Source organism: Rhinolophus ferrumequinum, chromosome 6, assembly GCF_004115265.2.
Source record: "Rhinolophus ferrumequinum isolate MPI-CBG mRhiFer1 chromosome 6, mRhiFer1_v1.p, whole genome shotgun sequence".
Lineage (NCBI taxonomy): Eukaryota > Metazoa > Chordata > Mammalia > Chiroptera > Rhinolophidae > Rhinolophus > Rhinolophus ferrumequinum.
In genome coordinates, this window is record NC_046289.1 from 34,413,391 (window position 1) to 34,441,197 (window position 27,807).

The 27,807-nt window shown below is 31.4% G+C and overlaps 1 protein-coding gene across 1 annotated transcript in view; it reads left to right on the top strand.

The window, feature by feature from the left end:
• The window catches only part of C6H14orf39 (chromosome 6 C14orf39 homolog), a 43,382-nt gene that overhangs the window by 14,163 nt on the left and 1,412 nt on the right, over positions 1 to 27,807 (top strand). Inside the window, exons 5-16 of the mRNA XM_033109165.1 lie at positions 561 to 748; positions 843 to 885; positions 2,623 to 2,743; positions 3,698 to 3,783; positions 5,235 to 5,368; positions 6,096 to 6,172; positions 9,920 to 10,005; positions 10,096 to 10,154; positions 12,846 to 12,907; positions 13,997 to 14,172; positions 15,850 to 15,994; positions 19,824 to 19,881. Of these exons, the coding sequence (XP_032965056.1) occupies positions 561 to 748; positions 843 to 885; positions 2,623 to 2,743; positions 3,698 to 3,783; positions 5,235 to 5,368; positions 6,096 to 6,172; positions 9,920 to 10,005; positions 10,096 to 10,154; positions 12,846 to 12,907; positions 13,997 to 14,172; positions 15,850 to 15,994; positions 19,824 to 19,881 (1,235 nt within the window). The remainder of the gene's footprint in view (positions 1 to 560; positions 749 to 842; positions 886 to 2,622; positions 2,744 to 3,697; positions 3,784 to 5,234; positions 5,369 to 6,095; positions 6,173 to 9,919; positions 10,006 to 10,095; positions 10,155 to 12,845; positions 12,908 to 13,996; positions 14,173 to 15,849; positions 15,995 to 19,823; positions 19,882 to 27,807) is intronic.

Genomic DNA, 27,807 nt, shown 5'->3' on the forward strand with positions numbered 1-27,807 from the left:
CAAACAATGCTGAAATTTTCTTTATAAAGTAGTTGTGGAGTATACAAGAATGTGAACCCAAAGTTCTTACACAGAGAACGTGACTTCATGTAATAATTTTGGCTTAGGAAATTGAAGGAAATATAAAAAGCATTGTTATAGAAGTAGCTGAACTGGGGAAAATAGGGACTCAGAACTCAAGGAGCATAGAAATTCAAGACGTGATCAAAAGAACCAAGTTTTGCAGTGTTATTTAGGAAGAAAATGAGAGATCAGAGTTGGACAAATTAGATCATTGGTAATCTTGGGAAAGGGTAATTCATTAGAATGGTGGGAGTGGAAGTTAAATTGAAGAGGATTAAGGAGTAAATAACTAAGGTAGTGAAGAAAAAGAGTAGAGTTGAATAATGTAGTTAAAGAAAATGGAGTTAAAGAAAATTTGACAATATTGAGGGAAGCAGGGATAAGTAGATATCTAACTTGCCTTTTATGCTTAATTTAATAGACTTTGACAGGCGATATTTAGAACGTTTTAAGGTGTACTCTCGTTATAATGACACCATTTCTTTTAATTTTAACAGAAAAATGTACCATGGATATGTATGTCAGTATAAAGAGGTTTTGAAGCAATACCAACTAAAATACTCAGAAATACCCCTTTCACATGAATATTATGAGAAGAAAAAGGAACATGAAGAAATTCAAAACAGAGTGTTGGCATGTACTGAACAACTAAAAATGAATGAAACTCTTTTTATGGAATTTCTTGGTATTAACATTTTATTATATATTGTTTTAATTATGGTATCTTTATCATGAAAAGAATGTAATAACTTATTCTAAAATACGACTTTGTTTTTCAGTGCCTGCTCCCTTTCCATCACTTACTAGATGGACATTACATTTGTATCCACAACAGTATTTCTACTTAAAATTTTTATTAGATGAGTACTATTTCTGTATTTTAATTGTTATTTTGTTTCCCTGGTAAGGATCACATGGATTTGTTTTTTGTTTAATTAAAAGTTTTAGAGGTTTACTTTAAAGGTCATCTGGGATTAGTTTTCATATATGTGCATGTGATCAGAAGCAGGCAATTTTAATAAGAATGAAGTGGTATATGTATCTGGCTTTACATGGCGTATCTTAACAACCCAACCAATGAAAAAGTCATTTTGCTCTGTCTTACGAGAGTTCCAATTAAATCTATTCATTATTACTTGTTAGGATGGAAAGTGATAAGGAGGTAAGTCACAATTATTCATTCACCTATAGAAATTCACTGGGTATATACATTGTGCCAGGAAGATACAGAACTTCCTTGCAAGGGTATTTTAGTAGAAGAGACAGACATATAAGCAAATAATTCTAATATAATGGCATTGTATTAGATGCTTAAGTAATTCTTGATTGGTCTAAGTCTTGTTTGTCAGGGAGATCTTCCCTGATGACAAAGTTGGAACTTTAATACTCTTCCAGCCTCCACAATCCTTCATATGGTTTCCTATCAGATTATAACTCTACTGTTTCTACTAAACCTTCTTCATCCTTGCATTCTACCTTGATTTATTCTGCTTCATCCTAAATTATCTTTTTAACTCTTTGCTACTTGTTCTCTCCATGTTTGGGTTTTAGCTTATTCTGTTCTTAGTTGTTCATTTGCTGCCCATCTATATTTTAACTTCTCAGTGAGAAGGGGCAGAAGTTGGTAGATGCAGAAGGTACAGCAAGGGTTTAGGGAGCTGGATATAAGATGGGATGAAATGTGTGGGATGAAATGTGTGATTGCATGGCAGACAAGAAGAGGTGATGGAAGTAGGGAGAATTGAAGATTAGGATTTGAATGTCTATGCCAATTTAAATGGATACTTTTGATAACAGCATAGCATTATAAGTAATGTTCATCTGAAATTTTATACTCCAGCATATAAATCATATATTTTAAGGCAGAATGGGCCAGGTTTGATAGATTTTCTCTGGAGTTCTTGTTCACTACCAATATCCTATTTATTTTTAAATTCTCCTAAATGGATTGTAGAGTAACTTAGGAAATTGTAGTAGCTAATGACCATGCAAGATGTCTGTTAGCAGCTGAAAAATTCTCTACCTGAAATTGGGTTTAAATTCAGTTCAAGCAGAAAGTTTAGATAGAAGATCTAGCTCTTTTCTGAGTTCTGCACGGTACACTCATTGAACCTTTCAGAACAAGAAAAGGGTGGATTTTTAATGTTGACTTTGAGAACAAATAAATGATAGAAACACAAGAAGTTGAATTTGGACCTGAATTGGTTATGTATTATTAGTCATGCCAAATAATATGATGCACTTGGGTAAAAAAAAAAAAAAAAGCAAAAAATTTAAAAATATTTAACTGAAAGAAAAAATCCTAACTAATATTTTGGATGAAATGTTACTTTAAAACTCAATATATAAATAACATAGATAGATAAACAATAAATTATGTTTGTCAGTTTTTCAGATGTTTATATATTAGTCTTACCTCTGTTTTCAGAAACTGTTACTAATATTGCTTATGTGGAACATATGTATAAATAATGTTACATGACATTAATTATTTCTGACATAGTACATATATTATAAATGTAAAATGTGCTTACATAACATAGTTCCTTAACATATAAGGGTTAATTTGAGATGTAAAACACAAGATATTCTTAAACATGCCAACAATTTTTCCAAAATTTCATGTGAATTGAAGAAAGAAGTAGATGAACTGGAAATAGAAATTAATTGTTTAAACCAGGTATATATTTTGTTATGTGTTTCTAATGTATATATATTAATGTATAAGTATAATGGTATGTTAGTTGACAGTCTTAGAAGAGCTGTTTTTAAAGATCCCAAATAGGGACAAACGCTTACAATCATTTGTTTGCGTCAGATTGCCTTTGGAGCCAAAATGTGTTTTAGGTATTGAGTATATTCAACTCTGGGTTTTGGGGACTAGTTTAACTTCCTTTAGGGGCTGAGGAAAGAAGATGATGAAAGAACAAGATGTAGCTTAATAACAGGAATTTAAAGGCACTAAAAGAGCTACAACAGTGATCTAAAAAAAGAAAACAAGACAGTAAATGGTTTAAAGAACTTAGTCTTGAAAATGTACGACTAGAATCTATATAGAGCTAGGCTAGAACTAGTTTAGTATTTAAGATTGATGGTGCATGATATTTTCTTGAACACATTGTTAGTGTCATCCTTTGAAATGTAGCTTTCATTGACAGGTATGAGAACCCATCAAATTCCAAAATTTTCCAAATTTTCAGAAAAAATTGAATAGCTAATTTTCTACATTTTCTGAAAATTGTGTCAAAGATGATATAGTTATCATGTATAGGTATGATATTCTAGATAACAGTAATATCATTTTATTAATGATAAGAAAGTGGATTCAACTTCCTTTAAAATGTATGGTTACTATGTCTCTATGTAGAGAATCAATGTCTACTTTGCTTCTCTGTCCTTTTAAAAAAAGAAGGTGGAAGCTCATTGAAATCTAGGTTTACTAATGGAGTTGTAAAGAAAAGTTAAAGGAATACAATTTATTGTTTTTAACAACTTTCACTAAACGATAGCTAATACTATCAAAAATATAAATCTCGCGATTATATAGAAAAGAAAATCATATTAGTTAAGATAAAGCATGTGTTCCTTAATGCTTCACAGGTATTTTGTTTTGCTCTATCATTTTTCTTTTTAGCAGATTGCAAGACTTTATGAAACTAAGAATTTTTCAGAAACTCTGGAAGAAAAAAATATAGAAAAGAGAAAGGAATTCAAAGAAAGGTATAGGTAAACTTTAAAATGGGATTTTATGTGAACAGATATACTGCATCTAAAATTTTTATTCTATATTCTATCCCAAGCCACTAATATTCACACAGTACCTACATACACTTTTTTTTGTGCAGGCTACTTTCTGTTCATTTCTTATAAAAAATATTTATACCTTTAAGTATTATGGACTAATACTCAAATGTGCTTGTTATTTAGTAAGGTCAAGGATAATTTGTAGAGAGAAACAGGAAAGCAGCAGCATATTTGCTGTTCTGTAACCTGTCAGTTATACATTTCATCCCGTTTTCCATGATGAGTCACCATTAGGAATTAAAACAAGAGGAACAAGGATGGGAATAGCAATTGTATTTACCGTTTTATCACTCTGTCACCAGCATGACTAGTTCTTTCTTTGCCACAGAGAGTGAAGATGAGCCAAAATGCTACTGAATCTGTGGTATCATGTTTCCTTGTCATTCATCCTAATGGTGATAAAATAGATATCAGTGGTGGAGACATTTTTTAAAAAAGATTGATTTTGTCTGTTATTGTGTGATGGAAAAATCAATGTATTAGTGTTGCTATTTCTTTTCTTTTTTTTTTTTTTTTTAGTGTTGCTATTTCTGATAAACTTTCTACTTTTTCTCCTCTGCCCATACCCTTTTTCATTTTTCTTAAATTCCTCTCCTCAGGCTCCATTGCTTTCATCCTGATTTTTAAACACATTCCTCTCCCAAGTTAATTTCCCTGAACCCACTTCCTTGGATTTGTTATTTTCTTGATTCTTCCACTACCATGGTAATGTGTTTTTAATTTTGCAGTGAAATTGATTAGAAAACAAGGTAAATGTACAGAATTTCACTTTATTGACAAATTTTTAATATAAAATTCTCTATATTGAGAGGAACTTATATAACTAGTCCTTTTTACTCAATATGTATTTTGATAGTTATCAAATAATATCATTATTTAACTATCAATAATTAAAATTATTTCTTTAATTTAGGAAGTAGTCAATGAAATTATTCTTCCAGTAAAAAACAGAAAAGACCCATTTATGATTGTAATCTTGTTTTAATGGTTTCTATTTTCATGTTAGTTGACTGTTTCTAAATAAATCGTTTTAAAGTTTGAATTATTCTGAAATCTAAAGCATGCTATTTGTGGATAAAGTTTTGGTTTAAAATATTTTTGACATGTTTAGAAAGTCTTTTAAAGTGATTACATTTTTAAAAAGAGTGTGGTAAACTAAGAATAGCACTGGACTTAATCAGGAAAAGTTTTACCTGTGACACTAGTAAGTGATTTAATAATATTGGGCAGATCTGTTAAATTCTCTGCAACTGTTTTATTATCGTGAAATAAGGAGTTTTAACTATATCGTATCTAAATATCTATTCTACTTTAATATATGTTAATTTTTTACTTAGCAAATATTTAATGTAATTTATTCTCTTTAGAATTTTTGAAAAAGATGAACAACATGTACTTACATTGAATAAAACTTCTCAGAACAGTCAATTATTTCTTCCATATGAACCTCAGAAATTAGTCAGACCAATAAATATGCATTCTTCAGAACCACGAGTTATAGGTACAGTATCTATTATTCAGTAAATTAGTCTTCTTTACAAACACATAGAAGAAACAGAAAAAAGCAATTTTAGTTATCATTTGGTGTAACCAAGAACAAACAGTACTAGAGACCTATAGACTTAGGAAAGTACCACTTTTATTTTTCCTGAGAGCGAACAAGATATATACCTTTTATACCTAACTTTTTTCTCTTTGAGAGAAAAATCATTCACTTTACATTAAAAAAAAAGTGTTTGGGTTTGGTCGTGTGGCTGTCAGAAGAGGATGGATAATTACATATTTTTTATTTGAAAAGTTGTATTATCAATATATGTGATTAAAGTGGATATCAGACTTGTGTTAATGATATTTGTGACTTAGTCACTGAGGTATTTGAATCATGTTTCATTCAATGGATCTGCAGACTAGATTAAATACATTGTATTAGATTAACTACATTGGCTGTTTTTCTTCCCTGATCATTAATATCAACATTCTGTCTTCTTTGGTTTCCCCATTATAAAGATATAGTTTTGTCAGCTGGTTTTTATTTTACATTCATAATTATTGTAATAGCTATTATATAGTAAGAACTAAGAATTATGTAATAATTTCATAATTCTGTGTTTTAAGTTAAGTATTGATGTTACCTGATTTTTTAAATGACAAGTTTAGGTTAAATGTTGGGCATGATATTTAATTCTCTCTATGGAATTGATTTGAATTTGTACAATTTAATAACCTAGATAAAAAAGAGGAAAATTCTGTGAAGCAGTCAAAGCTTGCCAATATTGACTTCAGACAAAAAGAAAACAATACACAGGTTGGTATTTCTTTTTTACTAGTATAAATTAAATACTTGCTTGCATTAAGTGACAGTGAATGTATTGCATTTAGGATGTGTGTGTGCGTGTGTGTGCGTGTGTGTGTGTGTGTGATAAATATATTAACCATTAGTACAACGTCAGGGTGTAAAAAACTTAAGAGAGTTTCAACATGGCAGCCTGATCATATGCTAGAGCCTTTTCACATACTCTAAAAATAACAGAAAAGATATTTTAAAATTCCAAGTTCTGTACCCAGTAGACTAAAAACTGTGAGACATTTCTGAAGGAGGAAAGCAGGATTGGATTGAAGAAGGAAATTGTGGCCCAGTACTTGCTTAGGAGAATACTCATACAACCTGTGTAAGTCTGGAAATAATGAATAGGGTAATTAGTTGGGTTACTTCAGTGGGAGTTAGTTTAGTTAACACCTATTCATCTCATAGTCATTTTGCCTTAGGCCAGGCATCAGCAATGGGATGACTGTCTCCAGTTGAAAGCAGTGAGTATAGGAGCTTGGGTTAGAGAGATAGATGGTACTCTGGGTGGTTCTTGATGCTTGTGAAGAACAAGGAGCATACCACCAAGAAAGCTAGCTTCTGGTATGGCACATGTCTCTTCTCCCATTCTTGAAAATAGTCCAGAGGAACTTCTTATGAAAAATATTGCTTTCCGTTAATTCATAATTAATACACGTAGACATAGGGGTAGTGGTGCCCAAAGTAATTGGTGAGGCATTTTTAATTCTAAATATGTATTAATTATAAAAACTTAAAAATCTGGTACTAAAATTCCAGGTGATATCAATATGGGATGAAGGTGGAAAGATAAATGAGGGAAACAAAAGTTTATTCAAGTTTTTTTGTTTGGGGATTGAGGTAGGGAGCAGATATGAATATGTATGGTTGGAAAAATTGAATTTATGCACGTATGTTAAACATTTAAGGGTAACCAATAGGAGAGAAAAGGAATGGGTAAGTTTTAAAACAGTAGGAGAAAAAAGATGAAACAAAGAAAACTTAATCAGTCCAACAGAAAAATGCAGGAAAAATAAAACAGCTAGAAAGCATATAAATAGAAGACAAATAAGATGCCCAAAATAATTCTGAACAAATCAGTAATAATAAAAAATGTGACATAAGTGTTCCTATGGAACATATAAACAAAATACAGCTCTGTACTGTTAGAACCTGACAAATGCAGGCTGAAAATATGGAAAATACATATCACGCAAATGCAAACAAAACCAAAGCAGATGTAACTGCCATATAAAACAGAATTCAAGATAAAAAAGATTAGTAGGGATAAACATATTTCATATTTTTAAAAAGAATAATTCACCAAAAAGTCATAACCACAATGTACCAAGTTACACAGTTTCAAAATACAGAAAGCAAATAAGTAAAATTTGAAAGAAAACAATTGAACCCCCAGTTCAATTGTTCTGAGTTTGCTGTTCTGAGTTTGGCTACATGTAAAACATTACAAAAGCAAACCAATGAAATAATAGCATCTTAAACAAGATAAACACTTATTTTTCTCTTGCCTGCCATGCATTTCTAAAGTGACTCAAGTTCACTTATCAGGGCTGACAGCATCATCTCCACAGTTTCATTATTTCTCAGACTCTATATATGCTTTCTTTTCCTGCTATCTTTAAATGCTAAGCTTTTGCCTCAATGTCAAATCATAGTCAGAAACTAACCATTGCAACTTTGCCATCATACCTTCCTTCCAGGCAGGAAAGAGGAAGGGGAAAGAGGCTAGCTGATTGAACCCTATTTTTAAAGGTCTTTCTTGGAAGCTTCTTAAACAATTTGTGGTAATGTTTCATTGGCCAGAACTTAGTTACATGGCTACTCCTATTTGTGGAGAGGTTGAGAAATACAGATGGCATTGTTTTTGTTTTTGTTTGTTAAATGAGAACACAGAAGGAAAGTAGATTTTGAATAGGATCGAAAACTGGCAGTTTCTGCCACAGAAAAAAATCAAGTAGATAAAAAATAAGTAAGGATGTACAGGATCTGAATAACACAATTAGCAAACTTTGTGCTTAACATACATGGAATTCAGTTAAATTTTTGTTTGCGGTATTCACCAAAATTGACCATTTACTAGAACAAAAAGGATATTTCAACCAATTCTAAAAAGTAGCTATCTTCACTTTTCCCAAGGAATGTTATGATGGCTTAACATTAGAAAAATCTATCAGTGTGAGTCACTACATTAACAGATGAATAAATGGTTTTAAGTAAAGATTTAAAATAAAAGATTTTTTAAAAGACTATTAGGGAGACTTATATTACCAGATATCACAATATTTGTTTTTAAACTTTTGTTTTTGGGATATAATTCACATATCAAAATTAACCATTTTAAAGTATACAATCCAGTGGTTTTTAGTATATTTACAAAGTAGTGTAACCATCACCATTGTTTAATTCCAGAACATTTTCATCATCCCAAAACATTTTTAAACATTATCAAAATGCAGTAATTACAACAACGCGGAACAAGAAAAGACAAACTGATCAGTGGACTACATCAAAATAAAAAACTTCTCTGTGACAAAAGATACTAACAAAGTTGAAAGATGATGGTGGAATGGGCTGGGGATTGGTATCCAGAATCTAATATGTTAAGAAATACATAATTTTTGAAAAGTAATTAAAAAAGAATAAAAATGGGCAAAAGATAAGGTAGTTTATAGAAAAGGAAAGACAAAGGGCCCTAAACATAACAAGATGCCGGGAGTATAGGGAAATGTAAATTAAACCAACGAGTTACCTAGTTTCACTTAGATTTGCAGACATCAAAACATTTGGTAATATCTAGTGAGGTCAACAATAGTGAGAGTTATAATTTGGTACAACTACTTTAGAGGACTGGTTCACAGTACCAATAAAAAATAAAAATCCGCATAGCAATTTCACTTCTTGGCATCTATTCTAAACAAATACTTGTACCAGGAGGCATATATACAAACGTGTATGTTTAAAACATACATCAAAACAGTAACGACACTTATTTTTTAAGAGACCAGTGTTTTTTAAGGGACAAGGTGTTTTCCTGTGATCCAAAACACAGTAAGATGACAAAATTAGGACCAGTGGCTATTGTATTTAAATAGTGGCCTATTTAAATATATTTCATTTTGGGTCAAATAAGAATCAGGAACTCTTCAAAATGAGTGACTTAGGGAGAATGAGAAACTTGAAACAATACAAACATTAGTAAAGCAGTGGTTTAGATATTAATATTTAGTTAAAATTCAAAAGGTAATATTAGCTCTTTCATACATATGTAAAAAAAATGTTTTAGGCTTTAATATTTTAACCTGCTGTTTTGCTTTCCTATGTTCAATTTGAGAGATTATAGAGGATAGAGAGAAAGACAGAAATTAGCTAATCAGTTTAGAAAATGGTAAGATTCACTTGATTAGTCATGAATATGGGATCAAATTTTTAAGTTTACCTTAAATGTAGAAATACTACCAAGCATAGTTATTATACTTGTAAAAAACATCAAATTCCTTGAGAGTCAAACCATTTTTGTTTCCCAGTATTTGATTTAATGTTTTGTATGTAGTGGTTTCAGTTAATGTTTGTAGTTGTTATTGATACTGATAATAATAGTGATGATGATGAGGATGACAGTGCTCTTGGAGAGTTCTGAGTAGCCATGGAAAACCAAACATGTTTATTGTTTTGTGTAGCCTACTCTAATGCTTAGTTTCTTTTGTTCAGGAATTTAATGACTCTGCTGTGAATAACCAGTCAAAATGTTCACATGTTATGGCTGTTAAAAGTTCACAAAATTTTATGCCATTCAGGTAACTTTTAAAACTAAGAAAATGTTTTAAATTTCTGGAAGAATTTGTTAACTCAGCAAATAATATAAAATTATATTTATTGTATTTTAGATTGTTAACCTTGCAGAAACAATCAAATTGCAATCAGTGGCTTGAAAAAGGAGAGACAGGTATTTGCTGTTTACATTTTTCCTAAAAAGTTACAAATTGTATCAAGTTTTCATACTACTCAAATAAATTATTTGGATTGTTTGCCTCTCTGGTTAACTGACAATGCCTGCCTGGTTTTTAAATACATTTTCCCTAAATATAAAACAAATACATTTCATTGTAGAAAATTTGGAAAACAGAGAAATATATAAAAGATACAAAAATACCACCACCTGGACATAAACAACTCCATACATACTGGTGTATATTCTTGATTTTTTTTCTATGCATTTGTATGTTTTGTTCTTTTATATTTTTCCCACAAATTTGAAGTATACTGTGTATGTCATTTTGTATCCTTTTCTTTCTATTTGATACACTGTTGAGGGTATTTTTTTCCATACTATTAAGTAGATTTTATTTGTAATGACTGTATAATATGCCATTGTATAGATATGTTATAATTAACCATTCTCTCACTTTGAATGTTCTGCTTCCAGTTTTTTTGCTATTGTAAATAATGCTACTGTATTTTATATAAATCTTTTACTATCTTGGATTTTCTTCTTTGAATAAAATCATAGGAAGGTCACAGGATATATATGTATGAGTTTATAATCCTAGAATCAACTTGCTGTTGGAACTTTGATACACTTTGAAATACCAACTCATTCTCTGTCTATGTATATATATGTATATGTATAAATGTATGTGTATATAAAATATGTAATGTATCACATACACATATATGTATATTTTAGTAACCCAATAACGAATAGTAATTATTCCACTCATTAGGCTATATAAATGTCTTTGCCTCTTCTTGTCTGTAGCATGTGGATTACTGACTTTTATTTTGAAATTTAAAAATGGCTCATTCGGGAAATATAAAAATTCTGTAAATATATGCATATTCAAAATGGTCATGTGATATACTGTGAGTCTATTTCTCCCATTCTCAGTATAAGACTCAACCAATATAATATGCTTATTCCACGCAGTTAGATATTCTTCCTGCTTGCTTCTGGAATAAAGAATTGTATCTTATATGCACAGGTGATCTGTTCCACCTGTTTATAATCGTCTATACATGTCAAGCTGACAGAGTGTTAGACAAGGAAGGAATGGATAATCTCTAGGAACAGTATATCCCTAGTACAGTTTTGTGGGGTAATGCATATATCTGGCACAGTCCTAGCTGCCATTGAAAATATATAATGAGGCTTCATACTTAAGAAGGCATATAATTATCTCAGAAGAAGAAAAGACTCTTTCAATAATTTCCAAGCCTATATTTCAAAGAAGTTAATATGTAGTGAGAATAATAGTTGTGACTTTAGTGCAAGAGGCAAAACTATAAAGCTTGTAGATGATCAAATAAAAAAACACCTATTCAAGATAAGAAAGGATTTCTTAAGAATTAAAAAGAAAGAATGATAAATTTTGCCATATTAAAATTAAGAAGTTTTATTCATGAAAATAATAGAAGGTAAGTCACCATGTCATCAAAAGACATAAAAAGATATGGAAGGCAAAATGATATGTTTTCAATATATAAAACTGTCAAAGGACTAGTTTCCAAAAGTGTAAAGAACTTCGACAAACCAGGAGGAAAAGACAGACAACCCAGTTGGAAATAGGTGCAAAATACACGAATAGGCACTTTAAATAGAGAAACTTGTGTGGCAGATAAACATAGAAAAGTTGCTCAGCAAGTCAGGAAACTGAAAAATAAAACCACAATGATATATCATTATACATCCACCAGATTAGCAAAATTCAGAAAGTCTGGCAATACTAAGTACTGATGAGAATTTAGGACAATAGGAAAATAGGAACTCTCATAACTATTGGTAGGAACTGTCATTTATAAATGACCGTATAGTGAGACCATACCTAAATTATAATTGGAGCTAATAATTTTGTCGGGTGAAATTGAATGATTTCCTAGGGTAGCTCGGGAGGGCCAGTTGCCACAACAAAAATTGGTAACTAGTTTGGAAACTAAACTTTGGAAAATATAATAGTTTAACAGCTGGTAAAATAGAAGATAAACATACCCCTATACCTTGTAATTCCACTCCTAGGTCATTACCTAGAGAAATACAGGTATGTACATGCAAGTATATATAAAAGAATGTAATAGCCTCAAAGCAGAAACACCTCAAATGCCCATTTGCAGTATAATGGATAGAGACAGTGTGTTGTGTTTGTACAATGGAATACTTTACATCAGTAAAGGTAAGCAAACTATATTTATGTACAGCAATATATATGAATCTCACAAGCACATGCTAAACAAAAAAAGTAAAATTAAGGGCACATAGATTATTATTTCATGTAACAAGGAAAAATAAACTATTGCTTAGGTAGTAAAACTATATAAAGCAAATCAAGGAAATGATTTGATACAAAAGTCAGGATACTGATTATATCTGTGGAGGAGGATATGAGGAATAGAAAGCCTTTTGGAGTACTTGTAATATTCTATTTCTTCACCTGGGTGGTGGTTACATGGGTATTTGCCTTATAATTTTGTTTGTTAAACTATTCACATAGGTTTTATACTTATCTTTATGTATTGGGTTGAATTATATGAAACTGCCTTTATGTAGGTCAAAAACAGTTAAATATTGGTAATGGTCTACTATGTTTTATGTATAATTAAAGTGCAAAAAGAAAAACATAGTTTGTTTTCCTATAATAAACAGATGCTGAGTGTGGAGATAAAGGGACAGTAAGACATTTGAGAGAATCAAAATGTACTTCACAAGTAAGTTAAATGTTTGGTTTCTAATTTCTAAGCAAAATATTCCAGTTTAAAACATTCTTTTTCCATTTTAATTTCAGATTTAGTATAATGAAGATTATTTATTTGAGGTCTAGAGGTTACCGTATTAGTAATCATGTTGCTGTGGTATTACAGAATCTATTCCTTAGAGGAGTTTTAGATTAAAAACTGAAGCTACAAAAAGTTTACATGAAAATATACAAAAAGTTCTTACTAATAATTCACTATGTATATTGACACCACAATTAAATCATAACTGAAGAAAAGTATTTTGTTTGGTAAGATTGAATGATTTGCCAAGGCAGTTTAAAACCAGTGGTTACCACAAAAATATCTTCAAAATAATTTTTAATAATAGAAAGCTTTCATTGTGATAGATGTAGACAATGTATACCAACTTTACCATAGCTACTAAGGGTTAAAGAGAAACAACATAGTAGTATACTGCTGTAAAGAAATCAGGTAAAAGGCACATTTAAATTATTTTGATGGAGGGACCCAAACTGTTTCTGTAATGGGATTTGGTATAACAGACATATTTGAGAAATCATATTCCTAGTCTATAGAATCATAAAAAGGAAAATTAGTTATTCAGATTCTCAATCTTTGCAGAGAAAGTAGTGTAATGAATTTATAAGGGCAAAAAATTGCAAAGAACATAACCAATGAGAGCGAGATTGCTTAGAAATAAATTACTTCTCCCGTTCAAGACGATACCATATGCAATTTTTGAGCCAGAGCATGCTATAGAACTTTAAAAGAAAAATCATTCCTAATCACTTTTCTTCATCGTTTTGAGTATGTTCTGATTATCATTTATCTTTTCAGGCAGGGAGTAGGTGGAGCTGGAAAGAAAAAGAAAACTTAGAAAATTAAAAATAATTTTGCCATGTTTTGGATAGATATATTTTGGTATCACTTTCACCAGTTATTCTTATTTCACTTATTTTACCTATGAAGTGATCACATCATAGATTAATATGGTGTTTTCCACCTCACATTTTTATCTATGTGAGTTTATTAATGCAATAACATTCATTTTTATAGTTTTCTGTTACTTTGAATTTTCAGGTTATATGTGAAGATCATCTTGGGATGCCAGGAGAGAATAATGATGAAGTAGAAGAAAGGGCTGAGGATTTTCCACGAACTCCTGAAATTCCTTCATTTTTAAGAACTCCTGAATCTGTGAAAACACCTGAATCTTTGGAGAAATTACTGTGTCCTAAAACGCCCTCATTTGAAATGTAAGATTTAAATTAATAATTATAATTATATATAATTATAAATATAATCTACATATTGAGTTGTATAAATAATTGATAAGAATAGTAAAATGTCTAGTACCTTTAACTTTAAAAAGTTTTATTATGGAATATTTCAAATATACAAAGGAGAGAAAGACTAGTATAATGAACCTATGTACCTATTACCCTGTTTGAACAATTGCTAACATTCTGCTATTCTTACTTCATAGATCCTCTTCCCAATTTTTTCCTGCAGCATTTAACTGAATATGGCATAGATCCTGAGTACTTATCTAGTTAAATAGTATGTACATTTGAGATTTTTCCCAAAGGATAAAAAAAAAAAACTATAGAAGCTAAAAAGCTGGTATCCCATTGGTAGGTTGTGGACATCATCAAATGTTTCAGCAGTCATTTTTCCGTACATTGTAGGGTCTAGCAAGATTGCTGTTCTGTTAAGGAACCTCAGTAGGTTAAATATCTCTAACATGATTAACTTTGGAAACCATAGATATATAGTTTGCAGCCAAGAAAACAGTGTTGCGTTTTAGCCTTTTTGTTTAGTTCGATCCCTTCCTTAATGCTGAACCCTGAGATTTCTCTAAAACATATGTCAGATTTCACTTCATCAGGAATCTCTCACCTGTGTTCTATTGCTATCTTTTAAATTGCTAGTAAGAGTTATATATACGAATGTCATGCTGTTGACACAAACACAGCATGTTCAAAGTGGAACTCATCAAATCTGAAAAATATAAAAGGATGTGGCAATCATATGCTAAAACCTCTTTTTTATGGATGAGAAAACCGATCTATAAAGTTAAGTGACTCATTAATGGTCATGGAGGTAGTTATGAAAGTTATCTTCAGACTTCTGTTATATTTAACAAACTTAACAGCGCTGTATCTAAGAATTTTATAAATATTGCTCATTTAAGGTTCACAACAACTTTATGAGCTGTAAGTACATTATTATCCTTATATTACAGATGAGGAAACAATCACAGATGCTACAATTCATTAGATATTAGAGATAGAGTTGAGATTCAAACCTAGGCAGTTCTGCCTCCAGAATCCATGCTTTTAACCACTGTGTTATTATACACTGTTTTGTCTAATTATTTTTCACAAATCATTTTATGGTTTAACACCCTAATGCAGCAATCTGTAATGGCTGGCTTCTCATCAAGACCAAAAATCTTATGACTGAGTTTCAAGATCTTGGGGACAATATAGTAGCATCCGAGTTAAGAGTTTGGACTTTGACTCTGGATTGCTGCATTCAAATCCCCACTCTAGCACTTACATTCTTTTGAGCAAATCATTTAACTTTTCTATGCTTCAAAACCTCTTCTGTAAAATGAAGGTGATAATAATAGTACTTATTGCACAGGCTTATTGGGAGGAATAAGTAAGTTAATGCTGATGGAAATGCCTAGAATAAAGCCTGACAGTATACTCTCAGTAGGAATTATTATTATTCTGTAAAATTCATTGTTTTACTGTAACATTGTTCACCACCTAAAACTATCTTTTTCTTCATAGGTTTGTCCCTTCAATAACTACTTCCTTCTTTTTTCTACTAATTCTTACCTCTGTGCCATTTCTTATGATGCTTTCCAGTCTGCAATATTTAATAATATATTTTTAACATTTTGGTGATTTCTTATTTCTCTGTAACAGAAATAGAAATATAATGCCTGAAGGTCAAGCACAAAAGGAATCCCCTGGACTTTCTTTTCTTATGAGTTATACTTCTAGATCACCTGGATTGAATTTATTTGATTCTTCTATATTTGATTCAGAAGTGTCATCAGATCAGGTAATATGAGAAGCTAAAGCTAAATTTCTAAAAAATTGTACACTGGAGCCTTAAGTAATTTTAATTCTTTAGTACCAAATTATCCTGGGTCAGAGGCAATTTTTAAAAAGATTCTTAGTATTGATAGTATAGTAATGTTCCCCCACTATCTTTTTGTTTTCAACTTCAGGTGCCCCAAGCTGACATCTATATATATAAAAAAAAAATCTCAGAGTAGGGATTATTTAAATTGCAGTTAAAGGCAGTTTAACAATTAATTTAGCTTTATAATTCATGTATCTAACTTTAAACAAATTTCCCATATTCTCAGTGTAAAAATTCTCCTTGTTATTAGTTGGCCTTTTCATCTACATGTGTGTCTACAGCAACATTATCATTGGTTAATTTTAAGAGTCCTAAAGAATATCCTTCTAATGGTGATTTCTACTGTTCAGTGATAGAAATCATGATAAAGTGCTGTTTTCTGTATTTAGCAATTGAAATGGAAAATTAAGATACTGTATTTGACCAGTAGAGATGGCATAGTGTAGTGGTTAAGACTAGACTCTGAAGCCAGACTACTTGGGTATATATTGGATGTGGGATTTTGGGTACTTAACTCTCTGTTTCTCGTCTGTAAAATGGAAATAATAATTTTTACCATAGGGTTTGTGAATATTAAATGGATTTATGTATACAAAGCACTTAGAAAAGTTCTAAGCACTTAATAATGCCATTTATATAGCAATGTAATATCAGTATGGTATTGTTATTGCTCATTTAAATTAGTCATATTTAGCCAATTTTATATAGATTAGAATATTTTATTCCTACATCCTTCACACTATGTTAAATTGTGGAAATTATAAATGTATTGATGGATGACACAATACTATACATTTCATAGCATTTCATGTCTTCAACTTTGTCTCAATGTTTATCTAAATGCTTATTTCAAAAACAGCTAATTCCTAGGTGTGTACTGCCCATGAAAACATAGACTACAGTTAGTTAATTCTCATTTACAATAGTAACATAAATGCAAAATACATGTATGTAACCTTAGCAGGAAATGTACATTTGGATAAAAAAACAAAAAATATTTTAAAAAAGTAATTGAATACCTAGGAAGATATAAGAAGTACCTGTATAGGAAGAAAATACTGTAAATATATATTTCTTCCTCAAGTGATTTATAAACGTAATCCAACTAAAATCTAATTTGAGTCCTGGCATGGTGGGGTTAGGAAGGAGATTGGCAAATAATTATTAAGTTTCTTGGTCAAGAATAATCAAGACAATGTTCAAAGATAATGTTAGTAATAAATAAAATGGAATTCTAAGAAAATATTTAACTCAAGAAGGCAGAGAAGGAACAGTGTAAAAAGACACACATGGAACAAACAGAAAACAAATAGTAAATTGTTTGACGAAAATAAGAGTTTTAAAAATAATTATATTAATCATAAATGGGCTAAGCACTCCAATAAAAGGCAGAGTTTGTAAGAATGGATAAAAAGCATGACCCAATTATAGTTATTGCAGGAGACACAGTCTAAAGACAAAGGCAGGTTAAAAGTGAATGGATGGAAAAAGATATATCATGAAAACTGTAAGCACTATTCCAATATCATTTTAGGTTGTTTTCAAGACAAAAATGTTAATAAAGGTAAAGAGGAACATTTCATATGGATAAAAGAATCAATTCTTAAGGAAGATATAACAGTGACAAATGTGTATATGCCTAATAACAACTTCAAAATACAGAAACAAAAATTAACAGAATTAAAAGGAGAAATAGACAAAATCACATTTAGTTGGAGACTTTTAACATCCCTTTCTCAATCAATAAAGATCTTTTATAAAGTCTGAACAACACTATTGACTTCTTGACCTAACTTATTTATAGAACACCATACCAGTAACTGCAGCATATATATTCTTTTCAAGTGCTGATGGTACATTCACCAAGAGAGGTCGTATTCTGGGTCATAAAATGAGTCTTAATACATTTAAAAGGATTGAAATCACAAAGAGTATATTCTTAGACCACAATAGAATTAAATTAGAAATGAATAGCAAGATATTAGGAGAATCCTGAATATTAAGGTTATGGATCACAGAAGAAATGAGAGAAATTAGAAAAGATTTGAAATGAATGATTATGAACATTCAGCATATCAAAAATTGTGGATGCTGCCAAAACCAGAGCAAAAAATGATAATTTAATTATTAATTAAACTTAATAGAAAAGAAAGGTCTAAAATCAGTGACCTGAAAGTTCCACTTTGAAAAGCTAGAAAAAGAACAAAATAAACCTAAAGTAAACAGAATGAATAAATAAGAAAGATAAGAGAAATCAGTGAAATAGAAAACAGAAAATTAATAAAGCCAAAGTTAGTTCTTTGAAAAATATTAACAAAATTTATAAACTCCTTGTAGACTAACAGAAGACAGTTTACCTGTGTTAAGAATGAAAGAGAGGATAGCATTATAGATCCTATAGACATTAATAATAAGACAATAACATAAAATAGAGTATTGGTGGGGGGTATTTCACTTTCTACATAATAAAACACCCTATAAAACTAGAGCAATCAAAATAGTGAAATAATGGTACAAGGAATGATAGATTGATGGCTTGGTCTACAAAGTCTTGACACAAAAGAATTTAGAATGTGATAAAAATGGGACCACAAATTAGTAGGGATAAATTGGGCACTCATCTTGCATTTACACCAATAGAAGTTATAGATGCATTAAATTAAAAATGTTAACCATCAGTATTTTCAGAGGAAATATAGGTGAATGTTTGCCAGATCGTAAGAGGAGGAAGTATTCTCTCAGCATAAAAACAATGGAAGAAGAGCCAAAAGAAAATTTAAAAAGTTTGGGTTTGGTTACATACAAATTTTTATGTTAAAAAATTTAGAGGCAAAGTGGTAATATGTTATAAAATACTTGTAATAATATGATAAAGAATTTATATGTTTAATATGCAAAGAGCTTATATGTACCAATAAGAAAAATTACTGCCTCAATAGAGATGTGGACAAAGTCCATATGGTGAATAGATAATTCACTGAGAAAGAAATTCAAGTGATTTATAAAATCTGTGGGAAAAACACCTTTCCTTATTAATTGTCAAAGAAATGTAAATCTGTGCATAACAGTATTCATGTGGGCGTTATATTAGAAAAAGGAATAGAAACAACCTAAATATCCAAAATAAAAGAATGATTGAAAATGTATGTATGGTATGTCAATATGGAAGAATATTAAAATACCATAAAAAGAATCAGATTTTGTAAGAATAGTGACATGGAAAAATGCTCATAATGTAACATTTTGAGAAACAAAAGAGGACAGAAAACTATGTCTCGCATGATCCCATTTTTTAAAAAGCCTGTCTTACAGAGGAAATAGACTCTTTGGCCGCAAAACGTGATCTGAAGTGACATGAAACTATCATACTTCCAATTACTTTTATAGGAAGGAAAACAATACCAAGAATCTGATTTGTGAAACCTTCAGAATAAAGCAAAAGTTAATTAGAATTTTAGGTTATATTACTATTCCAAAGTAGGAACTATCCACTATCCTTATGTTGCCTGTTAATTTATCTATTGTTAGAATCAAATCAGTAAGCCTATTTTAATATAAGTAAATGATAGGTTTTGAAGATAGATCTCTTTTTAGTATTATACAATAGTGTGCTATATAGAATGTCGCTATCTTGTCTACTCTAATTATGCGTACTAGAAAAACCAGGCTTTAGATTCAAATATAAATGTTATATATACTGTTCTACTGATTTTATGAGTAATATTGAATGAAAATTATTTTTCAGTTTAATGAACGTTGTGCTGAAGGAAATTTAAATCCTCTCTCATCACAGCCAGAAATTGGTAAGTGATTTGTTACATATAAAAACGTGTTAACTTTTCCCTTTACATTTATTTGTCCCTAACTGATTTTCTTAGGCACTTAGTTTATTCTTTAAAAATTACTGTTACTTCTGAACCATTCACTAATTATTATTATTATTATTATTATTATTATTATTATTATTATTTAGCAATTTAGCTTCTTCTCTTACTACTCTGCCAAACATGCTTTCTCCAGTATTATTAGTGACTTACGAATTATTAAACATTATGGGTATTTATTGCCATATTCAGTCTCTGCACCATTGATCTAGTTGACTATTCCCATCTTCTTTCTGAAGTTTTGGATATCCTTCTATATCTCTCGTGCTTACTTTTCATTGGAGCTTCTTTCTTCTATCCCTTGACTAATTATTCAACATATAGATATAAACATATATGTGTGCATATAGTATACTTTATACCAGGTACTGCTTTTGGTTCTGGTGATAGAATAGTGGACAAGAATGCAGAGTTCTCATAGGATTTATGCTCTAGTGGGAGAGACTGAAAATCGACAAAGAAATGATTATATGTCAGGTAGTACACTAAATTGATCTGGGTTTGAATTGGCAATCAGATTCACACAATATAATTTTTAATCCAATATTAGATTTACCTAGCTTTGTAGAAAGATACAGGATAGAAGATAATAGCATGTATAGCATCTTTATCTGATTAAGAGGCCCACCATCTACCCAAATAATAAGCTTTTTTTTACCACCTCACCCACATGGGGCATGTAAGGCTGCTGTGGACAAAAGGCATGGTGCATATAGGTCACCTTGACACACAAAAGCTGCAACCTCAGTTTCCCACCAGTCTTTTATTACCATTCTAATCATGAGGCCCAAGGCCTGTATACCAACTCACAGCTCCTCTAATTCAGGTGCAGTCTCACACGGTAGACTAGGCAGATACAACATTCTACATTTACCTTAATTCTGTATTTGCTAAGAAAAGAGTGCTGTGAGAAATCAGATTCCAAGATCATTCTCCAAATGGACCTCGATCAGCTTGGGCTTGATGTTAACTCTATTTACTGGTGATGATAAGTATTATGAAGGAAAGTAAAAGGTAGGGAGTACCTTGGTTGCTGTGTTACAAGGGAGTCAGGAAAGGCATCATTAAAAGGCAGCATTTGAGCAGAGACCTGAAGGAGGTGGGCGTTACAAACTACTGAGATACTGTTCTAGGCAAAGAATGAGAGCATGCTCAGCATGATCATTGAACAGCAGGTAAACTGATATGATTGGAATCAAATAAGGAAGGAGTAACTGGTAGGAAATTAAATAAAAAAGTTTGGAGGGAAAGCAAACCTTATAAGGCCCTTGACCATTAAGGATTTTGAGTTTTTTCTGAGTGAGATGGGAAGCTTTGGAGAGTTTTGAATAAAGGACTGAAGTGATCCCACAAGTTTTAAAAGAATTACTTGGCTTTTATATGGAAAACAGACTGTATGGAAACATGGGTGAAATCAGGGACATTGATTAGGCAGCTATTAAAATAATACAGGTAGGAATTGATGATGGCGAGGATGGGTGGCAGTGGAAGTGGTGAGAAATCAGATTTTGGTCATTAGTTTTCTGAAGGTAGAGTTGTAAAGATTTGTTTATGACTGGATGGAAGGATTAAAGGAAAGAAATAAGAATCATGCCAAGATTTTGACATGAATAACTGTAAGAATGGAATTGCCATTTATGGAAATATGGAAGTTTATAGAAGTTAATTTGAGATTGACAGGAACTGGGAGTTCAGTTTTGGAAGTGTTACCGAAAAGCCTATATTAGCTACCTAAGTGAAAGTATAGTAAGAAATTATATATATGAATCTGGAATTCATTGGGGGTGGAGACATAAATTTTGGAATTGTCATAAATCGTATTTACTGCTATGAGACCAGAAGAAATCTAACAATTTCAAACATTCTTTAAATGCCTGTCATCTAACATATTAAATCTAATTTTCTCCTTTGACACCTTCATTCGACACTCATTAACTTCACTACTTTGAAATGTTATAATACAGATGACGACCAGTTCATATCTACCCTTTTTCACTTCTCCAAAACTCTAGGACCTTAATATTTCTTAGTCTTCCCCCCAGTTTTATTGAGATATAATTGACATATGGTACTGTATAAATTTAAGGTATACAGCATGATTGTTTGACTTATATATATTGTGAAATAATTGCCACAGTAAGTTTAGTTAGTATTCATTATCTCATATAGATACAACAAAAAGAAAAAGCAAAGAAAAAAATTTTTTCTTTATGATGAGAACTCTTAGGATTTACTCTCTTAACAACATATATATGTATATATATATATAAAACACATACATATATATATTATATATACAGAGGGTGCAAAAAATATATACGCATTTTAAGAAAGGAAAAGACTGTATTAAAATTGTAGTACTCAATATATACCAATAACAAAAGATGAATACAAGTCACGTTTGACTTCTGCAATTACAAGAGGGGCTCAAAGTGGTTACTACCATCAGCGTCCAGACACTCTGATTACGGTGAACTACTGCTTGAGCAATGTTGACTAAAGTGTCCACTTGTATACATTTTTTTGGCACCCCAGGTATATATTATAGCAGTGTTAACTATAGTCAGCACGTTGTACATTATATCCCTAGTACTTATTTATCTTATAACTGGAAGTTTGTACCTTTTGACCACCTTCCTCCAATTCTCCCTCCTGCTCCCCCAGTTCACCTTCTTCTAGTAACCAAAAATCTGATCTCTTTTTCTCAGAGTTTGTTTTTTTTTTGTTTTTCTTTTTTATTTTCTTAGATTCCACATATAAATGAGATCATATAATAATATTTGTCTTTTTCTGTCTGAATTATTTCACTTAGCATAATTCCCTCAAGGTTGTTGTTAAATGGCAGGATTTCCCAGGTTTTTATGACCGAATAATATCTGTGTGTGTGTATGTGTGTGTTTGGGTGTATACATGTACCACAACTTCTCTATCCATTCATCTGTCAATGAGCACTTAAGTTGTTTACATGTTTTGGCTATTATAAATAATGCTTCTATGAGCATGGGGGTGCAGATATCTTTTTAAGTTAGTGTTTTTATTTTCTTTGGATATATACCCAGAAGTGGAGTTGCTGGATCTTATGGTAGTTCTATATTTAATTTTTGAGGATCCTCCATACTGTTTTCCACAGTGGCAATAGCAGTTTACCATCCCACGAACAGTGCACAAGGGTTCCATTTTCTTCACGGCCTCACCAGCCTTTGTTATTTCTTGTTGTTTTGATAATGCCCATTCTAACAGGTGTGAGGTGATATGTCATTTTGATCTTGATATGCATTTTTCTAATGACTAGTGATGTTGAGCATCTTTTCATGTACTTGTTGGCCATTCATATACCTTTTTTGAAAAAAATGTCTGTTCAGGTTGTTTGCCCATTTTTAATTGAATTTTTTGTTATTTTTGCAGTTGAGTTTATAAATTCTATATATTTTGGATATTAACACCCCTTATCAGATATATGGTTTGTAAATATTTTTCCCATTCTATAGGTTGTCTTTTTACTTTGTTGATTGTTTCTTTTGCTGTGCAGAAGCTTTTTAATTTGATGTAGACCCATTTGTTTACTTTTTTTGTTGTTGCTTTTGCTTAGGTGTCATATCTAAAAAATTATTGCCAAGATTCATGTCAAGGTGTTTTTTTCCTATGTTTTTTCCTGGGAGTTTCATGGTTTCAAGTCTTACATTTAAGTCTTTATTTCATTTTGAGTTAATTTCTGATAGATCGGCCGGTAAAGGAACGCGCATGGTTGGGCAAGTTAAGAGTTTTTATTGTAAGACAGCAAGAGTTTATCGGGCTGAGCAAAAGATGGCTACAGCCTGGGCTGCATGTCTAAAAGAGATTTACAGCCCTGAAGGAGGGAGTAAGGAGGGTTTTATAGGGGCTATGCTGACAGGGTAGCATTGTTTGAACAGAAAATGTTGACTGCCTGCAAGCCAGCAGCTGTTTCGTGGCGTTTTCTGTTCTCGTAAGTTCAGCTCTGTCTGCAAGTGCAGGCCAACAGACATTGTGTTGTTTTCTTGCAGACATGGCTCTGTCTGTAAGTCAAAGTCTCTGAGACCTAACATTTAGAGACCTAACATTAAGTCAAGGTCTCTAACATTCCGAGACCTAACAATTTCTATGAGTGTGAGTAAGATAGAGATCTAGTTTCATTCTCTTGTGAATGTGAATATCTAATTTTCCCAGCACCATTTATTGGAGGGACTGCCTTTTCTTCATTGAGTATTCTTAGCTCCCTTGTCAAATGTTAGTTGACTGTATATGCTTGAGTTTATTTCTGGGCTCTTGATTCTGTTCCATTGATCTGTTTGTCTGTTTTTATGCCAGTACCATACTGTTTAGATTACTATAGCTTGAAATCAGGAAGTGTGATGTCTCCCATTTTGTTCTTCTTTCTCAGGATTACTTTGGCTTTTCAGGGTCTTTTGTGGTCCATATAAATTTTAGGATTTTTTTCCTACTTCTGTAAAAAATGCTATTGGAATCTTTATAGAGATTGCATTGAATCTATAGATGGCCTTTGGTAGTACTGACATTTTAACAATATTAGTTCTTCCAATTCATTAACATGGAATACCTTTCATTTATTTGTGTCTTCTTTGATTTCTTTTATCAGTGTCTTGTCGTTTTCAGAGTAGAGTCTTTCAACTCCTTAGTTAAGTTTATTCCTAAGTATTTTATTGTTTTGGGTGCTATTATAAATGGAATCATTTTCTTTATTTTTCAGATAACTTATTGTTAGTGTATAGAAATGCTAATTTTTTATCAGTTTCAGGTGTAAAAAACAATGTAATAGTTAGATATTTATACCCCTCACAAAGTGATAATCCCCCTCCCCCAATCTATCCGTCTGACATTGTATATAGCCGTTACAATTCCATTGACTCTATTCCCTATGCTGTACTCCACATCCCATGACCATATATGTGTGTGTGTGTGTGTGTGTCTGTGTATGTATAAAATTATAGTTGACATTCAATATTATTCAGCTTCAAATGCCCATCGGTAAACAACTGGATTAAGAAACTGTGGTAGGTTTATACAATGGAGTATTACTCGGCTATAAAGAAGAATGAAATCTTACTCTTTTGCAATGATATGGATGGACCTAGAGAACATGATGCTAAGTGAAATAAATCAGTTGGAAAAAGACAATTACCATATGATTTCACTTATATGTGGAATCTAAAGAACAGAATAAATGAGCAAACTAAACAGAAAGAGTCTCAGAGATGTAGAGAAAAAACTGATAGTTGCTAGATGGGAGGAGGGTGGGGATGAGCGAGAAGGTGAGGAGATTAGAATGCCCAAATTGGTTGAAGAACTGTTGATTTTTGTATGTTAATTTTGTATCCTGCAACTTTACTGAATTTGTTGATTACATCTATCAGATTTTTTGTGTGGAATCTTTAGGATTTTCTATATATAAAATTTTGTCATCTGCAAATAGAGCCAGTTTTACTTCTTCCTTTCCAATTTTAATGCCTCTTATTTCTTTTCCTTGCCTGATTGCTCTGGCAAGGACTTCTAGTACTATGTTGAATAGGAGTGGAGATAGTGGACACCATTGTCTTGTTCCTGATCTTAGAGGAAAAGCTTTCAACCTTTAACCACTGAGTATGTTGTTAGCTCTGGGCTTTCCTTATTTGGCCTTTATTATGTTGCAGTCTGTTCCTGCTATACCTAATTTGTTAAGAATTTTTTTTTCTCACCATGAACAGATGTTGAACTTTGTCAAATGCTTTTGTGTGTCTGTTGAGATGATTATATGATTTTTTTTCTTTCATTCTCTTTACGTGATGTATCAATCACATTGATTGATTTGTATATGTTGAACAATCCTTGCATCCCAGGCATAAATCCCACTTGATCATCGTGAATGATCCTTTTAATGTGCTGCTGAATTTCATTTGCTAGTATTTTATTGAGAATTTTTACATCTGTTTTCATGAGGAATATTGATCTGTAGTTTTCATCTCTGGTAGTGTCCTTTTCTAGCTTTGGTATCAAGGTAATAATGCTGGCCTTGTAAAATGAGTTTGGGAGTATTCCCCCCTCTTTGATTTTTTTTTTGGAATAGTTTGAAAAGGATTGGCATTAATTCATTTTTAAATGTTTGGTAAAATTTACCAGTAAAGCCATCTGGTAGGATCTTATTTCCAATTGTGTTATTGATATCTTTTTATATTTAAGACATATGTTGAAATTAAAAACTCAGCATATCTGAAATCAAACTTGTTCTCTTTCTGACAAACCAAATGATATCTCCATTATTCTAGTTGCCAAGACTTAGAACGTTAGTAATAATTTTAACTTCTATTGTGTCTGTGACTGTAGTCAGCTAGTCATTAAGTTATATCAGTTCTCTCTCTGAAATATTTATTTCCTTTCTTACCTATAATATTTTCATTGAAATCATTATATTTTAAACTCTTATTAGCATTTACTTAAGCTGTTGCAGTAACATCATAATTAGTCTTTTCATCTTACCTATAGATCACAGTCCAATTAATTTTCCTTATACATAGTGTTGACTGTCCCACTGTCCTAGTTAAATACCTTTAGTGGCTCCCCATGCAGTGTCGAATTATATGCTCCTACTTTTCTAATCTAGCTCCAACATACCTTTTAAGCCTTTTCTCTTAAAAGAATAATCCGTGATTTGGCCAGAGTGAAGAACGCATTACAACCCAAATATGCCCACACTTTCTGACCCACTTTTTTCTTTCTGAAATCCTCAACTTTGTTTCTTTCTAATCATCTTTTCAAAACCAGGTTTTTTTCTATAGAACCTATTATTTTCCTCTTCAACCTTCTATTTCAAAAAGATCTCTCCTTCACTTTTCTGAATGCCTCTCTTTTAAATACTTTTTTTACATTCTACCATCTGTCATTATTTATGATTATATATAAAATCTCTTCTAGTCACAGGTTATTTCAAGGCAAGGACTCTTTGAATTCTCCACAGCACCTACACTTACTGCCTTGTACAATAATCTGTCATTTATGATGAGCATAGAAGTTTAATGAAGACTTCAATATGAACTTCCTTTCTTCTGAAATTAAAAAAAAAATCAAATTCACTTATTCAATGGGAGATTAAAGATTTTAGTTCTTTCTGGATCTATAGCTGTGTTGTAGTTATCTTTCGTTAAGTCTTATAGATGTGCACTGAAGTCCATGGAAAAAAATAGACTGAGAATGGGAGAGAGGAAGTACTTAAGTGTCTGGTTATCAACCCATCCACCCTTTCATCCTCCCACCCACCCACCCAGCCACTCATCTACTCATTCATCCACCCATTCACCCTACTTTTGGTTGGCTCAGATTTATTTTGGGTGAAATAACAGATGTTTAAAAACATAAAATTTCAAAGTGGCGCAAAGTATATTGTTTTGCTTGATGTACTAATTGAATTGGTTCTGTATGGAGAAAATATATGTGCTTTAAAAGACTTGTTTCAAGTAAGTCTTTGAATTACAGTACATTTTAAATTGTTTAATAACAAATAAAAATTATAATTAAGATGTTAAAAATATACTTATAGTCTTAAATAATATAATGAATGAAAAACAATGTTTTTTCTGGGAGTAATCACCCAAATAACTTCTTATGTAAATTTGATTAAAAAAAATCCTTTTAAAACTATAAAATCCTTTTCACTTTCTGTCAATTTCCTAGAACAATGCTATGAGCAATAATTGTACTTACTCAATAAATATCTTATTTTGCCATATATAATGCACACTATTTTGCCCAAATTTGTGAGGGAAAAATAAGGATGTACATTATACATGGGTAGTACTGATGTTGTATCTATATAAATGTTTTTAATTCTTTTATTTA